This window comes from Quercus suber, unplaced genomic scaffold (genome assembly GCF_002906115.3).
Source record: "Quercus suber isolate HL8 unplaced genomic scaffold, Cork oak 2.0 scaffold_19, whole genome shotgun sequence".
In the NCBI taxonomy this organism is placed as follows: Eukaryota; Viridiplantae; Streptophyta; class Magnoliopsida; order Fagales; family Fagaceae; genus Quercus; species Quercus suber.
This window is the reverse complement of record NW_027069484.1, coordinates 889,001-911,811: the sequence shown is the minus strand read 5'-3', so window position 1 is coordinate 911,811 and position 22,811 is coordinate 889,001. Positions and strand designations below refer to the sequence as shown.

Here is a 22,811-nt window from a genome sequence, read left to right as displayed (position 1 = left end):
AGATACCATCATGATTTTAATTAGTAAAATTAGTTTAGAGAATGGAATATTATAAAGACTAAATACTAGTGCACACTCACTTATTGCACACAACCACACACCGCATTGAAATTTGTAACGATTAGCTAGGGAGGTTAACTGTACGCACACGAACATTACTTCTACTAATATTTCTCTAAGGCTACGTTTGGTTCAACTAAAAAAAATTTATGAAAAATGTTTTACATCTTTACGAGTGTTTGTGTGGACTAAAAAACATGGTTAACCTAAATTCATTTCCCTTTGACCGTAAAATAGGGCCGGTTTTGATGTAAAATGAATTACACTTTTATTTTCATACATGTCATTTTCAACCTCACTTCTCACTCACACTTCTTTGAACTAAAGAGAGAGAGAGAAGAGATGAGAGTCTTGAACATAAATGAAGTAGCACATAGAGAGCAAAGAGGAGCCACCTATGAACCGATTAGACTATCGTGACCCAATTGAGCGATCCACCCATGAATTGATCAAACCACCATGACCAAGTTGAGCAACCCTCCCACGAATCGATCGGACTACTATGACCACCCAACTACTAACGTCGACCACCCACCCCTAGATGTTTTCGTCTCTACCTCAATCTTGTCACTATCGCCTCTAGATCAAACCACCGTGTCCAAGTCACCGCTACCAAGCCATTACAGTCATCTGACCCACCCATGAATTGATCTCTCTCTTTCTCGATCTACCTCTCTCTCTTTCTCTCAATCTCTCTCTCGCTCCCTCTCTCACAATCAATTTGGTTTGAATCTCTTATTTTTTGTATCATTTTTTTTTCTTTGGATTTTTATATTAGAAATTTTTAATTATAATATTTGTTTGGAAGTTAGAAAAAAAGTGTTTTCTAGAGCAAATTTTTGGAATACAACCAAGTACCTTAAAAATATTTTCACTAGAAAACATTTTAGAATCATAAAACATTTTAGTAATTTTACATTGAACCAAACACAATCTTAATCACAATTTCAATATCAAGTGAGTTCAACCGCTAGCTATTATAAAAGGGGAAAAAAGAGTATAATATATTAAGTTGTGATCTTTAAGTTGAATCTTAGCCTGTGATCTTTATTGGGGGCCCACGACCACGGAATAGTTGACCTCAAACGCTGAGTCTTTGTGCTTAGTTAATTAGTTTGTGAGTTACAAATTTTGGAGCTGCTGCTGCTGATTACGAAGAGAATTAAAGAATTAACAATCCCAACAACGTTTACGGGAATAATGTGAATATCACCACAATTGTTGATTAATATGCATGATGCATATCTATTCAGCAAAAAAACAAAGCATGATGCACACCTCACGTTGTTGGTCAATGCATGGTTTAAACTCTCTCGTGATTATGGAAACAAAAACAAATCTGGGTGTGCAAAGTGCATGCCTTAGTATATTAATTATCACATGCATGCTTTAGTATATTAATTATCACATGCATGCTTAAACGAAACTTTTACTCAATACTATACTAGCAGTATTTTATTTCTCCAAGTTTTTTTTTTTTTTTTTTTTTTTTCATTAACTAAACTTTTACTTCTACTAATTTTGTTTCATGACAGTAACGCCCTTTGAAATTATTTTCGTTTCATAATCCTTTCCTTTCTTGAAGTTTATTTCTCCTTTTTTTTCTTCTCTTTGTTATTTCATAATTCAACTACAAACTTACAATAAAGGTAAATAGATTCAAATTATAAATGTTTTTGTTAAAACATCAAAAGATGTCAGTTAAACTATAAAAACTAATAAAGTTTAATTTCTTACTTGTTTTATATCGTATAATTTTTAATTACTTAAAATGTATATTCTATTTTTTTTTTAAGACTTAAATTCTCTATTAAAAAAAAAAAAAAACTTAAATCTTTTGAAAATCAGCTTCAAAATCTTTTACTTAGTTAATTGAACTTTTTAAAAAGAAAAATGATATGTCGACAATATTTTTACAACAAATTCTAAATGGCAGGTTGTTATTGGTTGTTATTGTTGGGGCAAAAAAAGTAATGTTAGTTTCAAATTTGAACCAATAACAACTAATCACCTGTGATTTGTAGTAAAATTGTTGTAAACATAGCATCTCTTTTTTAAAAACCATGTTGATAACAATATGTATGAGCATAACTAATATCTTGAGGGTACATGCATATACTTAATACTTGATTTTGCTGGCACCCTTCTATTGTTGATAAATGTAGGTTTACACTACCTTGACACCTAATTAATATATTATTAATTAGTAATTAATGCATAATAAAAATAGCATATAAAATAAATCCATATAAAAGTAATAATGTAATATTATTCTCATCATAAATTAATAACTTAGCAAGGTATGAAACTGTGTGGTATCCAAAGATTGTAAACATATTGTAAACATATAATTTTTCTTTATAATTTCATCTCTCCCTTAAAAAAAGAAAAAAAGAAAAAGAAAAATCTGCATCTATCCTTTTCTCTCTCTTAAATTATGCAAGATATATATTAACTATATAATTTATATATTCATATACAGCTAGGTACGTAATAGGTATATAAATATTGCTTGACTATTAACCATTGCCTATAATGTTGCTCTAGGGGCGCTGGCAACGTACGCCTATGTCTCGTGTTGCGCACAGTAAATCATTGAGCAGAGAAGCCTTTTTTTTTTTAATGATAAAATTAAACATCCATTAATTAGCAGAGAGGCTAGCTGCAGCTTTCTTGGTAGGGAGCATGTGTGATTATTGCTTGTTATGGTAATAAAAACTAAAAATATATGGCAGTGGTACTATAAATACATGGAGGACCATTTTTAGAATCTTTGTTGCTATGGTTAATCAATATATATATGTGGGGCCCGTGGGCCTGATGGCCTCGGCCCATCGGATAGCAGGCCCAAGGCCCATACCAAGGAACACTGACTATTCAAGACTAAATTGGGGAAAGCTTCTTTTCCCAATCCACGCCGAGGACCTCCTCATCCTCGGCCCGACAAGGGTGATTTTCGGGAAAGACCAGATCCAAAGTAAGCTGTCACCCTCGCATTTAATGCATTCACCTAACCCCCCTGGCCACATTAATGGGGATATAACCCCTTAGCAGGGCAACGTTGATCAGAGTGAACCACTCGAGTACTGATAAAGCCTCTGATGGGACGGACGGCCAGAAGAGAGGCAAATGAATGATCAACAGATGGAATAAGGAGATAGGAAGATGAAGACTATATAAGGAAAGCAAGTAAAGTAAAAAAAGGAGGAGGAAAAAAGAAAAGAAAAAGGCTTCCTCGGCCCATGGCTGAGGAGCATCCTCCCAGTTGTATAGAAATTCTAAGTATCTTTTTATAAATAAAAGTTCATGCTTGATGAACGGCGGCCAGCGCCTAAACCTTTAACCCACTCTCTATAAATTTATTGTTTGTGTTTGTTGGGCTGAAAACCCATCCAAACTCAGGGTCAATCCAAACTGAGTCCCTACAATATATATATATATATATATTAATAGTCAAAATTAAAAGAAAATTCAATTAAATTCTAAATTAGAGCCGAATTTTGAGCCACATTCTCATTTAATTTTTAAATTTTTGTTTAAAGTGAATTATTATGTGCAAAAATCAAAGAATCTAAATTTAATTAAATTCTAAATTGAATTTTAATTAGAGTTCAATTTTATGTCATATATTCTATCTAATTTTTTAATTTTTGTGGCAAATGAATTATTAGGTGCAAAAACTGAAAAAAAAAAATATATATATATAAAATGAAAAACCCTTACATATTTTAAAAATTCATAGCTTAAAAAATGTATAAGTAGTAATTCTTACACTAAATTTAATTTGAACTCACATATATATATATATATATATATGTAATTGTAATTTTTTTATTATAAATGTACCGGTGCATGTGCACGGGGTTATATACTAGTGTGAAATAATTAACAATTGTAACTACTAGCTAGTGTGGTCATAGTAACATGATTAATATTTTGTTGGCCTATTCCAATCTACGATTTTCTATGTTTTAGACTTTAGCAAATATTTTGTTAGTTATAATTTTAAGAAATAAATAAATAAATATAGGAACATAATTAATACCGTATAACTTGACCAGTTTTTGGGTAAACCGAGCTGAGGTCTTTCCTGCTTCTTCAAGACTATCCCAAATTGGGTTGTCTTTGGTGAGTTTGTGGTCGAGCTAAAGAGGTAACTTCGTGAAAAAGGTCGAGCTAGCTAGTTTTTTTTTTTTTTTTTTTTTTTTTTTTTTTGAGAAGTAAGTCGAGCTAGCTAGTTAGATCCAGTGGACCAGGTGTTAGACTGTACCCGTACAAAATAGTATCTGTGGGTTGTAGATAACAAGAAACCTATCTATTTGAACACTTCTAGCTAGCTTTGTTCACTTCAACAAATATGGGCTCTGGATTGAAGGCCTACAAACATTTTACAAAGTTCATGAAAAATAAATATGAAAGTTCATTTCTTTGGGGCCCAAACTCAATGAAGGCTTGCAGCACTTCCTGGTTCTATAAGAGTGTCAATCATGACTCGTCATCATAAATTCCATAATCCTGAAAACCAAAAGCTAGCCTAATAACTCCCTGCATATTCCCTTTGTATAAACAAGAGCTCCAATCTCATCCCTGTTCACAAAAACCTCATTAAAAATATTACAATTTTTTTTTGAGAAACAAAATATTACAAAATTAAATGCAAGAAAAAATCAAGTAAAATGAACACGGAGACACATTATACCATGATAATCAAATACTAATGGCATCCAAATAATGCTTAATTTTTTTTTAGAGAGTTTCAACCTATGACGTCATTTTTTGATGATAACTCTTTATCATCAAATTAAGATACTAATCAGTTTTTGGTGTAGGTAGAAATTGACCCTAAATCTCCTATTCAACCATAAAAGATATTACTAGCTGAGCTAATTAATTCAAAGCATCAATGTTTAGACTATGATCATTAAAATTTACAAGGTGCCAATAGCCACTGCTTTGAAAGGGCTCCTTTACTATTTGGGCTATAGATCCACATGATGGGTCCATTTAAGTTTCAACCATTATAAAAATGAAATAAATAGATGAAAAATATTCTGTTGGGTTGAGATTTGAGTCTATGCCTTTCCTTCCATAATAATTTTATTTTTATTACAAGGGATAATTCGAGTTTTTGATGCAGACAAGATTTAAACTAAGGTGATTAGAGTCTTTTAGAAATGTGATTACTATATGAATTAATTGCTTTTTGGGTAAGTCCATATTAGGTCATTCTTGCTCTTTCATGACTTTCCCGAGTTGGACTATCTTTGGTGAGTTTGTGGCCAAGCTAAGTAGGTATTGTGGTGATAAGGTTTGGTAAAGCTGGGCAGATGACCTGTTCGGATTTGAACATATAGTTCAACCATATTTTATTTTCACATAGCAAAAGAAGAGTGTACTTTGGTCACTTTTGCAAGTATGGACTATAGATTTGAAAGGCTAGAACTATTTAGAAAATTTATGGGCAATAACTTTTCCTTCTAGTTCTATAATTTAATTTTATCTAGTGTATCAAAAAGCTCATAGAATTAAAGTTAATTTCTAGAAGGGCTTGATAACAACACATAAGCCTTAACAGTTAATCCCCTTCAAATACTTTCCTAGTAAAAAGGCTTGAGAGCCACACCTATAAGCCTCATCAATCAATCCTCTTCGATTTATGTTTGATTCTGTTCTCATGTTGGTCATGTCCTCCATTTCCTATAACAAAATCAAACAAACGAATACAGATTCCAATTAAAATCAAGATGATAATCAATATTTATCCAAATCAATAATCATCACCTAAGCAGACTCTTCAAATACCCAAATCGGTTCACAACAATAGCAAAATCTAATATATTCTCCCAGGGCCCAAATATATTCATTTCTCCAATCATTAGAATAACAAAAGCGCAAAAGAGCAAAGTGCACCGTGTCAACTAATGAGGGCTAAGTTTGGCCCACATTGCAAAAACTTTGGACTTGGAGCATCTACATGTGTAAATTGTAATACCCAAATCCAATGATAAAGGAAAAGAAAAGAAAATGAAACAGCATAACAATAAAAGGGCGGTTTTATGGGTTTCAGTTAGGTCAACCAGTAAAGTCTATGATTGTTGAATAAGAGATTTGAGATTCAATCTCTGCAGGTCCATTTGGATAGAATTTATTGTTGCTAAAACTAAAAACTGAAAATACTGTAGCAAAATAATTTTTAAATGTGTGAATAGTATCATGGGACTCATTTTTAATATTTTTTAGTGCGTGAACAGTGCTATGTGCGTAAACAGTGATTTTTATCCCCTGTACAGTGAACCCATGTGATGTTACTATTCACGCGCAGGGAAAAAAATGAAGAAAAAGAAAAAAAGAGAGGAAAACGCAAACTTATAAACGCAGACGCCCAATCCAAACCCCACCAAAAGAGTTTTTTACTTGGTGTAGATTTATGTAAGTGAACTTTTAATTGACTAGTATAAAACTGTTATTTATCAAATATATTATTTTTCTTGCAAAATTTGATTCAATAATTCCAACTATTTGATTTAAGAAATGAACATTGTATTCCTTATTGAAATATTTGAAAGAAAAAATATTGACAAATTTTCTCATTCAAAAATTCTGCATTTTTTCAAAATTGATAATTAAAAATTTTGCTTCCCCAAATAATGGTATATAATAATTAATGATTCATTGGATATATGATACAAGTAATGTGCAGGGAGAGAGAGAGAAATAGCTAAATCTTCCTGTAATGGATTTATAATTATTTTGTAATAAGGTATAATAATGTAATATACAAAATGTAACATTTGCTTCAAGCATTGTCTACTTTGGTCCTATTTGGTTCATTTCGGTCTTATTTGGTCCACATCAGTCCTATTCAGTCCACGTTGGTCTTATTCAGTCCACTTTGGTCTAATTCGGTCCATCATATCCTCTTCGGTCCAGTGTGGTCTTATTCGGTCTTATTTTGGTCCACTTTGGTACTATTCTGTCCAATTCTGTTTATTCTGTTCTCTTCACTCCAATTTAGTCCTATTCAGTCCAATGTAGTTCTATTCTGTCCAATTTGGTCGTATTCGGTCCTGTTCAGTCTATTCTTTCTACTTTGGTTCAATTCGGTCCATATTGGTCCTATTAGGTCCAATTTAGTCCTATTCGGTCGAATTTGGTCATATTCTGTCAACTTTGCTTCTATTCAGTCCAATTTGGTCATGTGGTCAACTTTGCTTCTATTCAGTCCAATTTAGTCATATTCGGTCCTATTCTGTCGGCAGAGTCTTAAGACTTCATGCAGCAACCAGCTCTAGATTTCACATCCCATTTGATGGTTTGAATGATGCTCTCTCCAAAATTTATTTGCAACCATATGTGATGCTCAGAAGCTGCCCAAGCCACCTTGCAAACAAAAGAATCTAAGACCCTTTCCCCTCAAAGCTTTGAAAACCCAACTTAAGATTATTTCAGCCCAGCACTGCCTCTACAAAAAGCACTTATAGTCATAGTCATATGAGTCTGTCATGGGTTATCAATTTGTTTCTAAGTGCCAAACAGCATATGAAAGCATGTCTTGGAATAATAGGAGAATTCCATACAATCCTCCACGAATCAACTACTGGCTGCTTTGATCTACTAGCTTCTGAATTTTCTGCACAAATGAATGTACCAGATTACCTGATGCACTTTAATTTGAATGTTAACTAGAGCTTTAGATCTTGTTGACATCGAACACCAATGGCCATAAAAGATAACACTATAGCTCTAGCACTAAGGTTGCTCTCAGCATTATATACAACCATGTAGCCATATTTTGGATGTAGTTTTATATAAAATAATGGGGTCGGAGAATTAACAGAGTTGGACTATCTTTGTTGAGCTTGTGGCCAAGCTAAGTAGGTATTGAGAACAACACATATAAACCTTATCAGTCAATCCCCTTCAAATACTTACCTAGTAAAAAGGCTTAAGAACAACACCACCTATAACCCTCATCAATCAATCATCTTCATTTACTTATCTAGCAAAAAGGGAAAAGAAAAGAAAAAATGATAATAATAAAAAAGGACAAAATTTTGCAACATATTAATACGATTGGTTGTGGATAGTGGTAATCTTTTGTCTATTTTTGTTTACATGGACCAACCACTCACATTCAATCACATCAACATAATATAAAATTGGACGTGTTTGTAGTATTCTTGAAAACAAAAAAGGTAAATTTCATTAACCTATCTTGAGGTTTGGGTTAATGTCAAACAAGTTCAAGACATTTCAAAACTGGCCAATTTGGTTCATAAACTCAACTTAGTCTCTAAATACTGTTAGACCCAATAGTCATTTTTCTCTTCTCTCTTAGAGACCAAATTTGTTAGTTTTGAAATACCGTGAATCTGTTTGACATCCGCCCAAACCCAAGTAGTAGGTTAATAGAATTTACCCCAAAAAAATCATAAAATTAAAAATAAACTCTTCATTATAAGAAGCCCATTATGTATTATTGACTCTAAGTGGCCCAATAAAGGCCCATTAAAAGTAACATTTTTGGCCCAAAAATTATAACATCCTTTATTGTTTCATTTTAAGTTTTTAACCAGAGTCACCACTTTTTCTAAAATCCATAACCGCCCTTTTTACCAGTCGGTGAGTTCTCACAAAAACACACAAACAGGGAGAGAGATTATCCTCTAGACGACGTCGTTTCGCGATCGAAACGATGCCGAAGAAGTTGGGAGTGAACAGCAAAGCCGAGGCGGCTAGGGCTCGGAAGAGCGCCACCGAATCGGAGCGCAAAGACCGGGAGGCGCGTGAGAAGGAGGAGCTGTACTGGCGCGAAGCCGAGGGAGCGAAGTCACGCGCCGCCAAGAAGAGGGAGGAGGAAGCCGAGAAGAAGGCCGAAGCGGCGGCGCGGCGGGCCGAGGCGAAGAAGCAAGCGGAATTGGAAGAGAAGGAGCTGGAGAAGGCGGCGAGCAAGAAGGTGGACAAGAAAGCGAGCCGCGTTTCGATTCCGGTCCCGAAAGTGACCGAGGCTGAGCTGAGGCGGCGTCGCGAGGAGGAGCAAGCGGAGATGCAGAAGAAAGCTGAAGAGGGGAAGAAGAAACATAGCCGCACGGCGGAGGAGGAGGAGTATGAGAGGACGGTGCTCGTGTCGAATACGAATCGCGATGATTCGATCATTGAGGCGAGGTCGGTTGAAGAGGCCATCGCTCAGATCAGTGTTGCGGATCCCTTGCCGGTCGATCGGCACCCGGAGAGAAGGCTCAAGGCTTCGTTCAAGGTATGCCTAGGTTTTGATTGCTGTGAATTTGTGAAATTTGTGTTGAATTTCAAGTTTTTTTGTACAGTTAGGGTTTTTTGAATTCATCTTTGTATGAAATCGCAAAAGTGAGCAACTTTTCATCGAATTGAACACAATTATATAGAATTGAAGCACTTAACATGAAGTTTAAATTGTTGGTGTTGTTGTGGATAAATTGTTTTTCTTTCTGCTAGGGTTTATTTTGTGTGAAATGGAGCTCTAGGTACTGTGAGAGTAGGAGATTGTAGAATTGTGACTAATGCTGGAAATTACAATGTAGGTTATCAATGATGCAATTTTAAGTTAGTATCACTACATTAATTATGAGATTTTTGAGCTTTAAGATGAGTTCGGTAAATTTGGCAATGTTAAGTTAGTAAATGTGAAAACTTTTGCTTAGTTTGGGTGGAATTGTGTGGTAGATAGATCATAGATGTGTTAATTGTAAATTGGGGCGACGTAGTGTATCCACAAGAGAGCGTATCGTTGGGAGAGGTTGAGGGAATCAGACTCATATGGTAGCTGATGAATATCTAAACAGGAATGTTGTTTAAGTGGGTTAGGGGATGGCTGATATGAATCAAATTTGTGTTATGGGAAGGGACATAAGAATGGTTTACAATGAGGAGATTTTTGATAAAGAATGGATGATGATGAAGAGCTGGATAAGGATTGTCCAAATTTGATATAGAAAGAACTTGAAGCAGGAGATGTAATGTTAATATGCAATGACCTGCGACCTTTATGAACTTTGATGTCTAAGTGAAGCTTTGAAGGAGAAGAGAACAATGTACCTTGAAAGGATATGTTGGAGGTGCTGATGTTCTTAGCACTCTCTCTTGACTGTGTGCACATACACACTCGTATTTGTTGTGTGCAGTGCAGATTGTTTCTTTATTTCCAACTCAAAGTTTGTGTCCCAAAAGAGATTATATAAATTATTTGCTCAACGTGCACTCACACTCCCAATTCTAATCACGTGCACCATACTATGAGTAGTACTTTGGAAGTCGGTTAATATATCTGACTCTTCATACATGCCAAAATTGTCATTTATCTGTCCTATGTTTGATATAATTTTGTTGCTGTATAGTTGCACTTGGTTTCGTAGCTTTTTTTTTTGGGCTTATTCTTATTCTTCTATAGCTTTGGAGTCTGTAGTTAGAAGCCTTCTTTTCCTTTTCTTTTGATAAGTTGGATGAAAAATATTTTAAGGGTCATATGCTACCTCTTGGGGTTTAATAGTTAATTTATCTTTTTCCCAAGAAAAATGAAAAAGACTCGTTGCTGGAAATTCAGTGTTGATTTCTTGTATAACTGTAGGCTTTTGAGGAAGCCGAGCTCCCCAAGCTGAAGGAAGAGAAACCGGGCCTTACTCACAATCAATACAAGGACATGATATGGAAGTTATGGAAGAAATCTCCGGACAATCCTCTTAACCAGGTAAGTTTTTGAATTCATCTTCTCAACCATGGCCTTTGAGATGAATCTGAATGTTGATTTTATAAGATAATGTTTCCTTGTGTTACTTTCAGATGTTAGGTAAAAATAATATTGTCCTTGTTATTTTCCTATGCTTTATGATTAGTTCTACGTGGAGAACTTGTGTGGACAAAGGTTGGATTTTTTTTTTTGATAAGTAGACAAAGGTTGGAAAATTAGAAATAAGAAATATATATAATATATATATATATAATCCGAAGTGGTAGATTCGTGCTTGGAATCACCACCAAACTTAGAGAACATTCTCCAATATGAAAATTTTTATTGAAATTGCACCTATCAAAAAAAAAAAAAAAAATCAAATTGCACTACTCAAAACATTTCTTGGAATATTTTAAAAATAAAATAGGGATTCCAGGGGTACATCTCATAAATTCATTACAACTAAATTCATCCCATATATTCAATCAAGCAAAATACATCCCATAAATTCATCCTAAGAAATTCTCAACAACATTACGACTAAATTTAAATTAAAAAAAGAATCTAGTTCAAAATTCAAAAATTAAATCTGGAAAAAATGATAAATTCTGAAATAAGATTGATTGTGCTCCTTGCATTAAGAACTGAATAAAGGTTCATACTCCATTGTAACATCCCTATTTCTTCATATCATATATGGTGTACAGACTACACTAAATACATTTTAATATTCAGGCTCTTGAATTACTCGAAGAACAGACTATTATATGGTTTATGGTTTATTTGGTCAACCGTCAATGTGTTGTTCTTAACTTTTTCCATATCAACTCTGTCACTGGCTTACATTTAAATTCTGCATGTGCAGGTTTCTGAGTGAGTGATCACAGCTGCTCAACCTTGAACAGTGGGCAAGTTTTCACAGCATTTTGACTTGTGGCAGAGCATTTGTAGTTTGTATACTATATGTGGTTCTGGCCTATTATACATGCAGTGTCTGCTTGCACTTAATAAAACTTGATTAAGAGAAACATTGCCGTCTTTACTCTTTAGCCTATGGGATTTCTATCTATTCGGTTATAGCCGTCCTTTTTTTTTTTGGTCCCCTATAAACAATTGACTGGTGTATATGCAGAGAAATGGTATTGGTATGAAAAAATGTGAGTATTACTATTTTCTTTTCATTGTAAAACAAAGAATATGCTAAATGGTTACTTTGGAGGGTGTTTGACACCTTGTCTTCCTCTCCATGTTGGATGCTGAATATTGATATCATGAGCTTTGGGTCTGCAATCTGCATCCCAAACTTCCTTGCTGCTATTTGATGATGTGCCAATTCCCTAAGTAAGAAGTTTTGGGCTTGGTCAGTATTTATAAGGCCCCACATAGCTACTAAGGTAAGATGATTGTTATGATAAAACCCGATAAACAGTACACTGGGCCTGCCCTGTATTTTCTATGAGAAAGTATCTCTTGTTACAAGCATATCAAGTTAGTCATGTGACAAAGCCAAGGAGTGAATACAAAATGGGAAGTTAGTGAGACAAACTCCTCACATGTATTAAATTGAATCACATGGTATTCACTCATCCGGCTTGGAGGGATGTGCAGAAAACCTATCGACCCGCCAAACCTGACCTGCCGGGTTGGGTTACAAATTTTTTTTTATAGTGGGTTGGGTTGAGTTTGGGTCATAAAATTACAAACTTGTTAAACACGACCCGATCCAACCCACCATATTTAATATATATTTAAAATATATTATATATATATATATAATTTTTTTTAAGACCAGTTGTAGGGCATTTATATATATATTATATATATTTAAATATATATTATATATTTAATAATTAAAAAAAAAACTAGCGGTAGAACAACACTTCCTTGGTTCCTTCTACTAATACTAATTTAATATATATATATATATATATATATATATTAATAAATTTTTTAGAATAACAAGCTCTTCCTATCTTATATAAAAGCCAATTAGTTCACACAAATCTAGTAAATTACTATTGTTGTTTAGTTATTAGTGTTGTTTGCCTTTAAAGAGTTACATTGATACTAATCTTTGGATTTTTTTAATATATTAATATTTATATATTTTTTCTACTCAATTTAATAATAATAATAATAATAAAATTTTATCAAACCCATAGGTTCAACCTGACCCATGTGAGTTGGGTTGGGTTGAATTTTTTTTTTTGACCCATCATGGTAGGTTGGGTCAAAAAATACCATCAACACGACCCAACCCGACCCATGCACACTCCTTACATGGCTGACTTGGTATACCTATAACAAGGGTTACATTCTCATTATTTAACTAGCTTTATTGCCCAAGAGGCAATGTGTCACTAGGGAGTTGGTGCTGTAAAAATGCTTGGACTATCCATTTGTATTCAGCCTAAAGTTTCCTGAAATTTTCCAAAACTATTTGTTTTCATTTGAAGGAGTTGCTACAGGCCTTGTGCCACTCAACATAAATGTCTTTGATAACAATAAATTTTGTTGGAGGGTTAGACCCACTGGATAAATGCAAGGGTGTAATGGTTCCTTGATCCAAAAGTGATAAGTGTACTCAGGTGGTAGTTGTAGTTCTGGTCCCCTGCCGAATGATAGTTGTATTACAATCTGAGGGTCATTTGCTTACCTATCAGTTTTAATAGCTTTGGCAGTGTAGAACATATAGTTATGTTTTTTTATCGAGTAGATAGCATACTATTAAATGCAACAATAATGCATGTGCTCTAGTTGAGGCAACATCGGCTAGGTACATCTCTTATTAAAAATGTTCTTACCATCTTGAAACTTTATTGTGCTCTTTTTCTGCGGATTTCACAGCTAGGGTTAGATCAAACTTTAAAATAAATCTATTGATTTTGATAGAAACGTTTGATATTAATGTTTGACTGTCTTAGTTGTTCCGAATCATAATAGTTGTATTCATTTAAGAATCATAATAGTTGTGTTTGCTATGTGCTCTAGGTCATAAATTGAGCCACCTTTATTCCATCTTGAGCCAAGATGAAGTGGTACTTCTTAGTATTTTTTGTTTTCTTTTTTGGTACTACATATTATGTTCTTAGCTCGATAGACTCATCTTAAAATAGTTAAGATAGTGTCTCAATAAAAGGGTATTTTTAATAAGAAAAAAGTTTGCTCCAAACTTTTTTTGAGCTTAAGCTCCAACCATCAATAAAAAGATGACATGTGTCTCATCATGTGCAATGCACATGACTCACTTGGTTAATTGAATTAAGTGAGTTGTGCAATGTACATAGCACATAACAAGGATAAATATCATCTTCTTATTGCGTAAATTATATCAATCTGTCCGCTTTTTTTCCATTTAGTTTTGATTGCAAAAAAGAAATGAACAATGATAATTTTTTAATCAACTTAAGATTTTTTAAGTGAGTTTTGACCCCACTGGATGATATTGATACATATTTCTTTTTGTAATAAGTGAGCTACATCATAAAATTCTCATGCTACATAAGTTACTTAATATAACTCCAAAATGCCGTACGCCTGAATTATAATTTTTTGGTGATGTGATTAATTGCTACACTGATGACACATTTGTGTCTTGAATGCCATTTTCTACAATTATGTTTCTTCAATCTGTACTAAACCAATAACTTCACATCTTGCCTACCCAATTCGAGTTTAGCCTCTCGTTTAGTTTAGTTACTTGCCTACCCAATTCGAGTTTAGTTACTCGCTATATTGTTCCTGTTTAGTTGCCCGGATCAGAAGGCACAATTGCCATTTCCAATTTCATCTCTCATTATGATTTATGGACCAAGATCTGAATAGTCTGGATTTTGTTTCAATTGTTCAAATCTTAGTCACAATTTAGGAGCTAGTACATTCTTAAAAGATAAACCTATGGTTTCTTGAGTTAAAATTATGAAAGGATACTTAGGAAGTGCAATATAATCCCATTTCGTTTTCCCCCATCTCAATAAGGAGAAAGACCCTTTTCTGCTTATTAGACCAAATGATCAATATGAGTTACTTAGTGCAACGTTATGTATTCATTTATTTTTCATTCTTTGTTATGAAAGGTTGATCTAAAATGATTGTCCTGCAATCTGCGTTCTTGTTCCTAAAATGAGACAATGGAATGTGATTCATGAATCATGACAATGAAAGAGAATCTCACATGTTTATAATTTAGTGCAGTGAGTAATCTTCACTGACTTCTTCTAAAGATTATTAGCCTTAAATGCATTTTACTCTTTTTTTAGTACAAACCTGTGGAGGAAAGATAAAAATTTATGGGAGAAGTTATGCAGGAAAATTTTCCATCAGTCTTTTATACTGTACCATGTAACTGCCGCGACATGTCATTACTTCGCTCTTTTGGGTAACTTGAACCTGGCTAAATTTTGTCATAAGTACTGACCAACTTTTAGTAAATGCTCAAACCCATCACCTAAAGGTGAATTTTATGAAAAATGGACTAGAAGAGATCACATTCCATCAGTCTAACACATATAGCCAACAGAAAATCTAAGGCATCATCAAATCAAAGGAGGGAAAAACCATCACCGAGGTCTAGAATGAGATAGAGATAGCGGCCAAAGAAAATAAGAGGTCCACATTGTTTATGATGGTTGGAAGAAAACTTGGAATTGGTATCCGATTGCCATCACTCCTCTGGTCAAAAAAAGTGAAGAAGAAGACGATCATTGTAGGCTTAAAAGCTGATAATTGCAGTAGAGTGATGCTACTTCAATTACTCAATTCAGTTGCCAAGCCAGGGGATAATGTGCTAGCTATTCATGTTCAGGTTCCAGATGATACAATTGATCCAAACACTTTCCAAATCCATGAAGATATATGCAAGTCTAAGCAGGTATTCCACATTTTGTAATGGAATGGAGAAACTAGAGAGCAAGGTGATGTTTTAACTTGCTGCTTATTTATGCAGGTGGATTTCCAAGTTAAGGTTAGTATAGGAGACTCATATATATCTGAATTAACCCATCAAGTAAGAGTCAACTATGCAACTATCCTTGCACTTGGATGCAGCCCTTCAGGGTAATGAAACCATAAACCAAATCTCTCTCTCTCTCTCTCTCTCTCTCTCTCTCTCTGATGAGTCTATTTGCTATGCAGGCCCAATGACTTGGTTATTACTAATTGTCTGGAAAGGTTGCCTCCCACTTGCTCTCTTTTGGTCCTCGATGGCATAGGAAAAATCCTAATTCATATGAAGGGGACTTCCCAACAAGGCTCTTCAAGGGCAGTCCTTCAAACTTCTTTGTCATCTCCATTACATCACACTTGCTATGATCAATCGATTCCTACCCGGCATTTGAGAAAGTCATTGACGGCACCATCTTGCTCAACGTCATCATCAGCACAACAAATTAATAAAACAGGGTTATATAAAGTCAAGAACACAGCACAAGTTCCAGAGTTCATCAGAAAAAAACTATTTCAGAGATTGGAACTACTAGAAGAGGAGGGATCCTGCAGGCATTACACACCAGAAGAGCTTCGTTGTGTAACTAACAATTTTAGCCCTGATATGGTGATTGGAGAAGGCGGCCACAGTAAGGTGTACCAAGCAAACCTGGAGGAAGGCCGTAATGCAGCAGTGAAAATCCTTAAACTCACACATTGGTCAGCAGATGATCTTCTCCGAGAAATAGACTTGCTGTCTGGAATAAAACATGAACACATAGTTCAGATGATTGGTTACTGTAATCACGAAGACATGCGTGCAATCATGTACAATTTACTCAATGGAAGCCTGAAGCAAAATTTGAGACAACTCAAGTGGAGTGAAAGGATGAGGGTTGCAGTAGGTGTGGCAAAGGCACTGGAGTACCTTCATCATTCTTGTAACCCTCCTATAATTCATAGAGATGTGAAGTCATCTAACATTCTCCTCTCTGACAATTGTCAACCACAAGTAAGTTCTTTGTTCATACTATCATCAATTTAATCAACTTAAATCCATTAAGATGGGATTTGTATATTGTAGAAAGGTATAACCAAGTGCTGCTCAAGTAAATACTAATTGGAGGTGATTACTTTTCTCTGAAACAGCCTGCTCATTTTCATTGCATGATCAATTAATTTCTAAAACATGAGATTGTATTAAAAATACCTAACTATGAATTTCTTTATGAATATCTTTTTAAATAATCTACTTATGTATTTACATGAGTTTCCATTCTTACAAATTATTTTGGTTTTCTCCTGTCAGCTGTCAGATTTTGGAGAGGCAATTGTACTTCAACAATCTCAGCTAGTCACAGAAAAGTCATTTAATGTTGTTGGGACCTTTGGATATTTAGCCCCTGAGTACATGATGTATGGAACAATTGATGAGAAGACAGACGTTTACTCCTTTGGAGTTGTGCTTCTGGAACTCATTACAGGCAAAGAGGCTATTCAGACCAACCAGGAAAATCATGAAAGCTTAGTCCTTTGGGTAATAGAAGAAAGTTTGGCTTTGATGATACTTTAAAGAAAATATTCTTCATCTAAGTTCTGCTCCTTTGAGATGCAGGCAAGGTCTTTACTCAACTGTGGCATACGCGAACATCTAATAGATCCTTACCTGCATGAAGACTTTGACAAAGAAGAGATAGAAATAATGATGAGTGCAGCAAGCCTGTGTCTCTTGCATTCATCTTTTAGAAGGCCAACAATGAAAGCGGTAAAATTCCGGCTTATTGTTATAAGTTCTCTTCGTTATGCCAGTAACAAACAGTTCTAACTTTTTCCCAACGCTATTGTTATAAGTTCTCTTCGTTATGCCAGTAACAAACAATTTTAACTTTTTCCCAACTGCCTAGGTATTTTCAATCCCAAAAATTACTTCAATATAAACATGGTAGAAGCTCAAAAAATTGAACTGTGTACATTACATTGTCCTACTCTTTCTTAATCTAAATCAGGATGCATTTAGGCAGAACAAATTAATCTGCAGAACTTGAACCTCATATTTTTCACTTTGTTGGCCACTTAAAAAACTGGTAGGACTTCATGTCATTGGAAAAATGAATTCTATTATATGCAGAAATGTTTAAAGTTCACGTATAGACTGATTGTTCAAATTAACAAGGTTGTTATTTTGTTTTGGCAGATAGTGAAGTTATTTGAGGAGCCAGAACACTGGCTAAAGATGCAGAAGGAAAGAGATGAGTCACTGCATGAAATTAGTTCCACAGGTGAAAGCAGCCAATGGGGACAAGATGATTCATCCACTAATGAAGCTATGGACTATTTTGAGACAATCTCTACAAGCTTTCAAGGCAATGTTTATATAGGAAAAAGTAATCTGAAAATGCAAGCTCAATGATCAAACAGTGAATGAGCTCCAAAATGAACTGATTTGCAAGTTGATCTCCGGTTTGTTTAAGACAGTAACTAGATTAATTGCTAAAATTAACTTGACAGGCCTATTGTAAACAAAAATTTCTATCTATTTTGGTATGATATCTCTGCACTGTAAATGTCTCACAATTAAGTTAACTGTACTATTTTCTTAATGGTATCTCATTGAAAACTAAAATCTATTTCTCTTCTTATATTTTACATAATAACTCAAAATCACTGCCATATATTTCTGGGAATCCAAATTATCAAATCCTGATGCCAATATGCAGGGTTTGTCAACTAGGAGGCTGAAAAATATATGCCCACATCTGAAGTATCAGGTTCTTTTGATAATCATAACAATCATCCAATTGTAGATTAAAGTTATTGAACAATGAGATCAAAATTATGCTTTCACATTTATTTGTGTCAGTGCATTACTAACATTATAATGACAAAAGCATACAAGGAGATCATAGAAAAAAAAAAAAAAAAAAAAGGAAAAACAGTTCTTTTTTGCAATACAATTGCTAGGAAGCCCCAAGGATTACATTGGCTACTAGGCATTGGTTAACTGGAAGAAGTTAATAGGGGCTACAAATGTTGGTGGACTGCCATAGAGAATTATAGCTGCAAACTCAGAAGCAGCCTGTGTCGGGTGAAATCAATCCCAGAACAAGTGGTCCTTATGATTCAAACAAAGATTTTCTTTTGGATCACAAATGGATTCTGCATTGAACTTCCTCACTCCACAGCAGTTTTCTTACTTGCTATATAATTATGTAAATATAAATGCAGCAGTGGTAGAAGCACACTCTAGAATCTTAACTGGCAATTGGACATATGAGATTAAATAGAGTGTCTTCAAAATAAGCAACTCAGTAGATAGAAATGCCGAGGGGCCAATACATTGCAATTAAGAACAACATTTCCTTTACATATATAAATGCATGAAATATTTTTCTAGTAGTGAATTGCTTACTGAATGAAAGTGGGTCCTCAATAACACTGAGTGTCATCTCAAATGTATTTCCAAGAGAGTACTTCACGCCCTCAAATTCTTAGCTGAGGTTGCGCAATAGGGAATCAACAGTTGCATGAAAAGCTCTTGCTTGGTCATTCAACTCCTCTAAACACCCCCCCAGTAGCATTATAGATTCTATGAGATGGACAACAACCAGTTGGCGGAACACTCATAATGCCAAATTTCCTTGCTCCAAGATTGAGTAGATCCTGTCACATTAGCATGACCCAAGTAAAATATCAGACTAAATTACTGCGTGTTGGTGTGAGGAGGAGAGAGAGAAATGTTACCTTTAAGTGGTTCTCATAAGTGAGTAATAAATTGGACATGAAATCCTGCTTTGATAGAGAACTGTTTGAATGGTAATATGCAAAGATATCATTGCTACCAATGCTAATGAAGACCAAAGACTTGGAAAGAAACTTTTCCATTGCTGCTTGACCCATTGTACCCATAAGATCGTTTTGGACTCTGGGAAATTGCAGTATTTGCACAGCCAAAGAAATGACTTTCTTTTGGTTTTTGGATGAGGATGGAGTATTTTCTTTCCCAAATTTCATTAACGTTAACTGAGGACAATATGATAAACTCAATCAATATAATGCTTAAAGAGGAATAAAGATTTCATATATATATATATATATATTACATATTTCTTTAGGAAATAATGAGCCATCATGCCCTTGCAGAGTTCTTTGTGATACATTTTAAACTGCCACTAGGCAACAACATTAGTTAGCCTTTTACAATATGTATGGTGTGATTATCAACCATTGATCAGAATATTACAACCTGTCACATCTTTATGCAATAACACAGAGATCGATTCATCTTAAATTTAAGTTCTTCACTATGACATCAAGGAATATATACGAAAACCAGAATTTATTCTCATTTAATCTTTACCGTTTCTCAATTTAACGAGGGCGTGCTAGAAGTATACTAACCAAGAACATCTGCACTGTTAAAGCCATTACTGAACCTTCCAGTGGGTCTAGAGTGAGGAAAATCAATTCCATTGTAAGGAAAATTGGCTCTTGCTTGGCTTCCTGGTATGAAATTTTTGGTCCCAACATCAGCTATTGAGTCCCCCAGTATAAAAGTTGTTGGTTAGTCTGCGTCTGCCATGCTAAGGACTATAGCAGACAAGAATAGGAATAGAAGAGCCCATCTTTAGAAAGTGAGAAAAGAAACTGATATTTTAAAGTTTTTTTGTGTCGATCAAAAATATATTGCATGCTTCAAATTTTCAATGCAGCTTCTATAATTCATCAATAACATCTTTGGAGGATTTATAATCAAAGCAGTTTTACAAAGATACAAGCAAGTGCAAGTAAAGCTGTCATTTCAACCAAGAATGTATACTTACATAAACAAAGGGTGGATGGTTTTTTCTAAGACCAGATCAACCATGACCACTGACCAGAATCTGCAATTACCGAATGAACACTTCTTTCTTGTCACTATAATTACCAATAGCTTACTTTTACACAACTCCATAACTAGAATGGCTAAAGTATTTACAGTTGCCCGGTTTAATATTTGTCAAAGATATCAAGCCTATATATATATATATATATAAAAGCCAAAGTTTAACATTTATTTTTGCTATACTCCTATTGAACCACATCAGCAGTCACATCTTCCACTTATTTTCTACATTTTTTTTTTTTTTTTACTCTCCCTATTATTAAATAATAAAAAATAAAAATAAAAAACCTTTTGTTCTTCCTATTAGTCCACATTTATTGTTACACTTACTCTAATCTTTCCGTTCCCCCTTTGTTTCTTTATCTTCCTACTACTCTCTACTTTACCGTTACACTTTCTTCATCTTTTCATATATTTTATATTTTCACTCTTCTTCTCTCCATTTTATTTTGTATAAATTTGATATTATCTCTCATTTAATCCATATTTTTTTCCACAAAAAAATTGTGAGTACTCTCTCTCTCTCTCTCTCTACTTTCTTTTGATGGATTTTTGTTATTTCTTATAACTCTGATTAAGGTTAATTGTTTTTTTTTTTATTATAAAAAATATGTATTTTGATATTGTATTTTTTTTCTTTTTTAATTTTCCATCACAAAGTCTTCTCTCTTCCTTTAATAACTTTGGTTTGGGTTAATATTTAGAAAAAAAAAAAAAAAAAAAAGGAAATAAGAATTTGAGTTCATATCAAAACACAATTTACATTACTATGAATTTGAAGATGCCTACCAATTGTTTGAGTAATAAATTATTGTAAAGTTTATTTTTTATTCCTTTGATTTCATTTTAATTTTGGTTAAGATAACATTATAATTTTGTGCTAAGTTTTTATTATTATGATGATCTTCTTATTCCTTAAGAGAGGAGAAATCTGAATAATAAATTTAAAACCTATAAAGTTTAGTTCTATATTAGGTAAATATAACACACTATAACAAAAGTTAAAAAAATATGGTTCACTTTAAAAAAAAATATTAATCAAACATACAAAAAATAATAATATGATATATTTAAAGAGATAAAAAGATTAAAAAAATATTTGTAGAAACCTTTAAAAAAAAAATACTTGAAATAATTGTTACTTTTTATATATTACAACTTGTTACATAATATTTATATATTCCCACACATCGCATGATTTTACAGCTAGTTCTTGTCAAAACTCAAGTCCAATCCTACTTAGTGCACAAGCAAGAAAACCTTAGTCCAATTTTACTTGGTGCGAAAGCAAAACAATCTTAATTCTACTTGTACTTCAAGCCTTGTAAGTTGTATTAATCTCCTATTTAGGTTACTCAATTTCATTTTAATACATAGTAAGATGTGTTTATTAATAACTTTCTTTTGGAGACGTAGACCAAATGACATTATTCCTTTCCCTTTCTTTCTTTTACTTCCGTTTTGTCTTGCTACATTGTTTTATTTTGGGCAATGGGCATTGAGTACTGTACACCAATAACACATCACCATTAAGTTTGGACATACTCAAAAAGTATTGGGCTTGGCCTACACTGCAATGGGCTTTAGATCTGTAACTTCTAAGAATACCTTTCTTCAACTTAGCCCCAAAAAATAAAATAAAATAAATTCATTCGTCACAAGAAGTACCAAAATTACTTCTATATCAAGAAATAAATTTTCTTAAAATCAAAATCAAGTAAAATTAGAGGTGTGTGACACCGTTTATTTTGTTGAAATTGAAAAATTATTGTTAATAGTACTACAAATAAAAATAAAAGTTAATTAAAATATTATAATGGAACTTATAAATAGTATTAAAAATGTAGTGAAACTCATAAATAGCAAGTTGTTAAATTCGGATTAGACCGTCCGGTCCGGCCGGATTAACCGGAAATCGTTCACGTTTAAGCTCCAAGAACCGGCCTATGTGAGAAAGTCAGTGAACCGTACCTACCGCGGTTGAACCTTCCGGTTTCAAAACCGTAAACGGTTCTTACAGGTCAGACCGTTAAAGGTTTTTTTCTGAAAATTTTTTGGCACTTACAGGCATACCGCCATTGTTGAAGGCTGAAACTTCAATCACCGTGAGATGCTATCAGACTTGAGATCGCACCCCATCTTCTTGTTCTTCTTCTCTGTCTTGCTAGCACTTTTCTGCTCTCTCCCTCAATGTTTTTGACGATACCGTTTCTGCATTTTTCCCGCTAGAGTCTTCTTCTTTTT

The 22,811-nt window shown here is 33.9% G+C and overlaps 3 protein-coding genes across 3 annotated transcripts; 2 read left to right on the top strand and 1 right to left on the bottom strand.

Moving 5' to 3' along the window:
- The first annotated feature begins 8,641 nt into the window (after nucleotides 1–8,641).
- On the top strand, nucleotides 8,642–12,023 carry LOC112015085 (uncharacterized). Its single transcript, XM_024047453.2, has 3 exons — nucleotides 8,642–9,316; nucleotides 10,661–10,780; nucleotides 11,628–12,023. Exons 1-3 carry the CDS (start codon nucleotides 8,756–8,758, stop codon nucleotides 11,637–11,639), a joined length of 693 nt encoding a protein of 230 aa, XP_023903221.1. The 5' UTR covers nucleotides 8,642–8,755; the 3' UTR covers nucleotides 11,640–12,023.
- A 3,174-nt stretch (nucleotides 12,024–15,197) lies between these two features.
- LOC112014917 (probable serine/threonine-protein kinase PBL21) lies at nucleotides 15,198–18,285 on the top strand. Its single transcript, XM_024047304.2, has 6 exons — nucleotides 15,198–15,632; nucleotides 15,708–15,817; nucleotides 15,896–16,697; nucleotides 16,995–17,222; nucleotides 17,301–17,450; nucleotides 17,880–18,285. The coding sequence occupies exons 1-6, from the start codon at nucleotides 15,384–15,386 to the stop codon at nucleotides 18,093–18,095; spliced, it is 1,755 nt and encodes a 584-aa protein (XP_023903072.2). The 5' UTR covers nucleotides 15,198–15,383; the 3' UTR covers nucleotides 18,096–18,285.
- Nucleotides 18,286–18,936: 651 nt separating this feature from the next.
- On the bottom strand, nucleotides 18,937–20,639 carry LOC112014949 (GDSL esterase/lipase 4-like). Its single transcript, XM_065761664.1, has 4 exons — nucleotides 20,506–20,639; nucleotides 20,084–20,272; nucleotides 19,427–19,705; nucleotides 18,937–19,345 (listed from the first exon to the last, which is right to left on the bottom strand). Exons 2-4 carry the CDS (start codon nucleotides 20,210–20,212, stop codon nucleotides 19,229–19,231), a joined length of 525 nt encoding a protein of 174 aa, XP_065617736.1. The 5' UTR covers nucleotides 20,213–20,272; nucleotides 20,506–20,639; the 3' UTR covers nucleotides 18,937–19,228.
- Between the last annotated feature and the right edge of the window lie 2,172 nt (nucleotides 20,640–22,811).

Bases quoted from the DNA above. Each gene is read 5' to 3' on its own strand.
- LOC112014917 (XM_024047304.2), top strand. From the start codon at position 15,384: ATGATGGTTGGAAGAAAACTTGGAATTGGTATCCGATTGCCATCACTC. The intron at 16,698-16,994 runs GTAAGTTCTTTG...TTCTCCTGTCAG, and splicing joins CTGACAATTGTCAACCACAA to CTGTCAGATTTTGGAGAGGC. The intron at 17,451-17,879 runs GTAAAATTCCGG...TTGTTTTGGCAG, and splicing joins GAAGGCCAACAATGAAAGCG to ATAGTGAAGTTATTTGAGGA.
- LOC112015085 (XM_024047453.2), top strand. From the start codon at position 8,756: ATGCCGAAGAAGTTGGGAGTGAACAGCAAAGCCGAGGCGGCTAGGGCT. The intron at 9,317-10,660 runs GTATGCCTAGGT...GTATAACTGTAG, and splicing joins GGCTCAAGGCTTCGTTCAAG to GCTTTTGAGGAAGCCGAGCT.
- LOC112014949 (XM_065761664.1), bottom strand. From the start codon at position 20,212: ATGTTGGGACCAAAAATTTCATACCAGGAAGCCAAGCAAGAGCCAATT. The intron at 19,706-20,083 runs GTTAGTATACTT...TATTGTCCTCAG, and splicing joins TAACAGTGCAGATGTTCTTG to TTAACGTTAATGAAATTTGG. The intron at 19,346-19,426 runs GTAACATTTCTC...CTAATGTGACAG, and splicing joins CTTATGAGAACCACTTAAAG to GATCTACTCAATCTTGGAGC.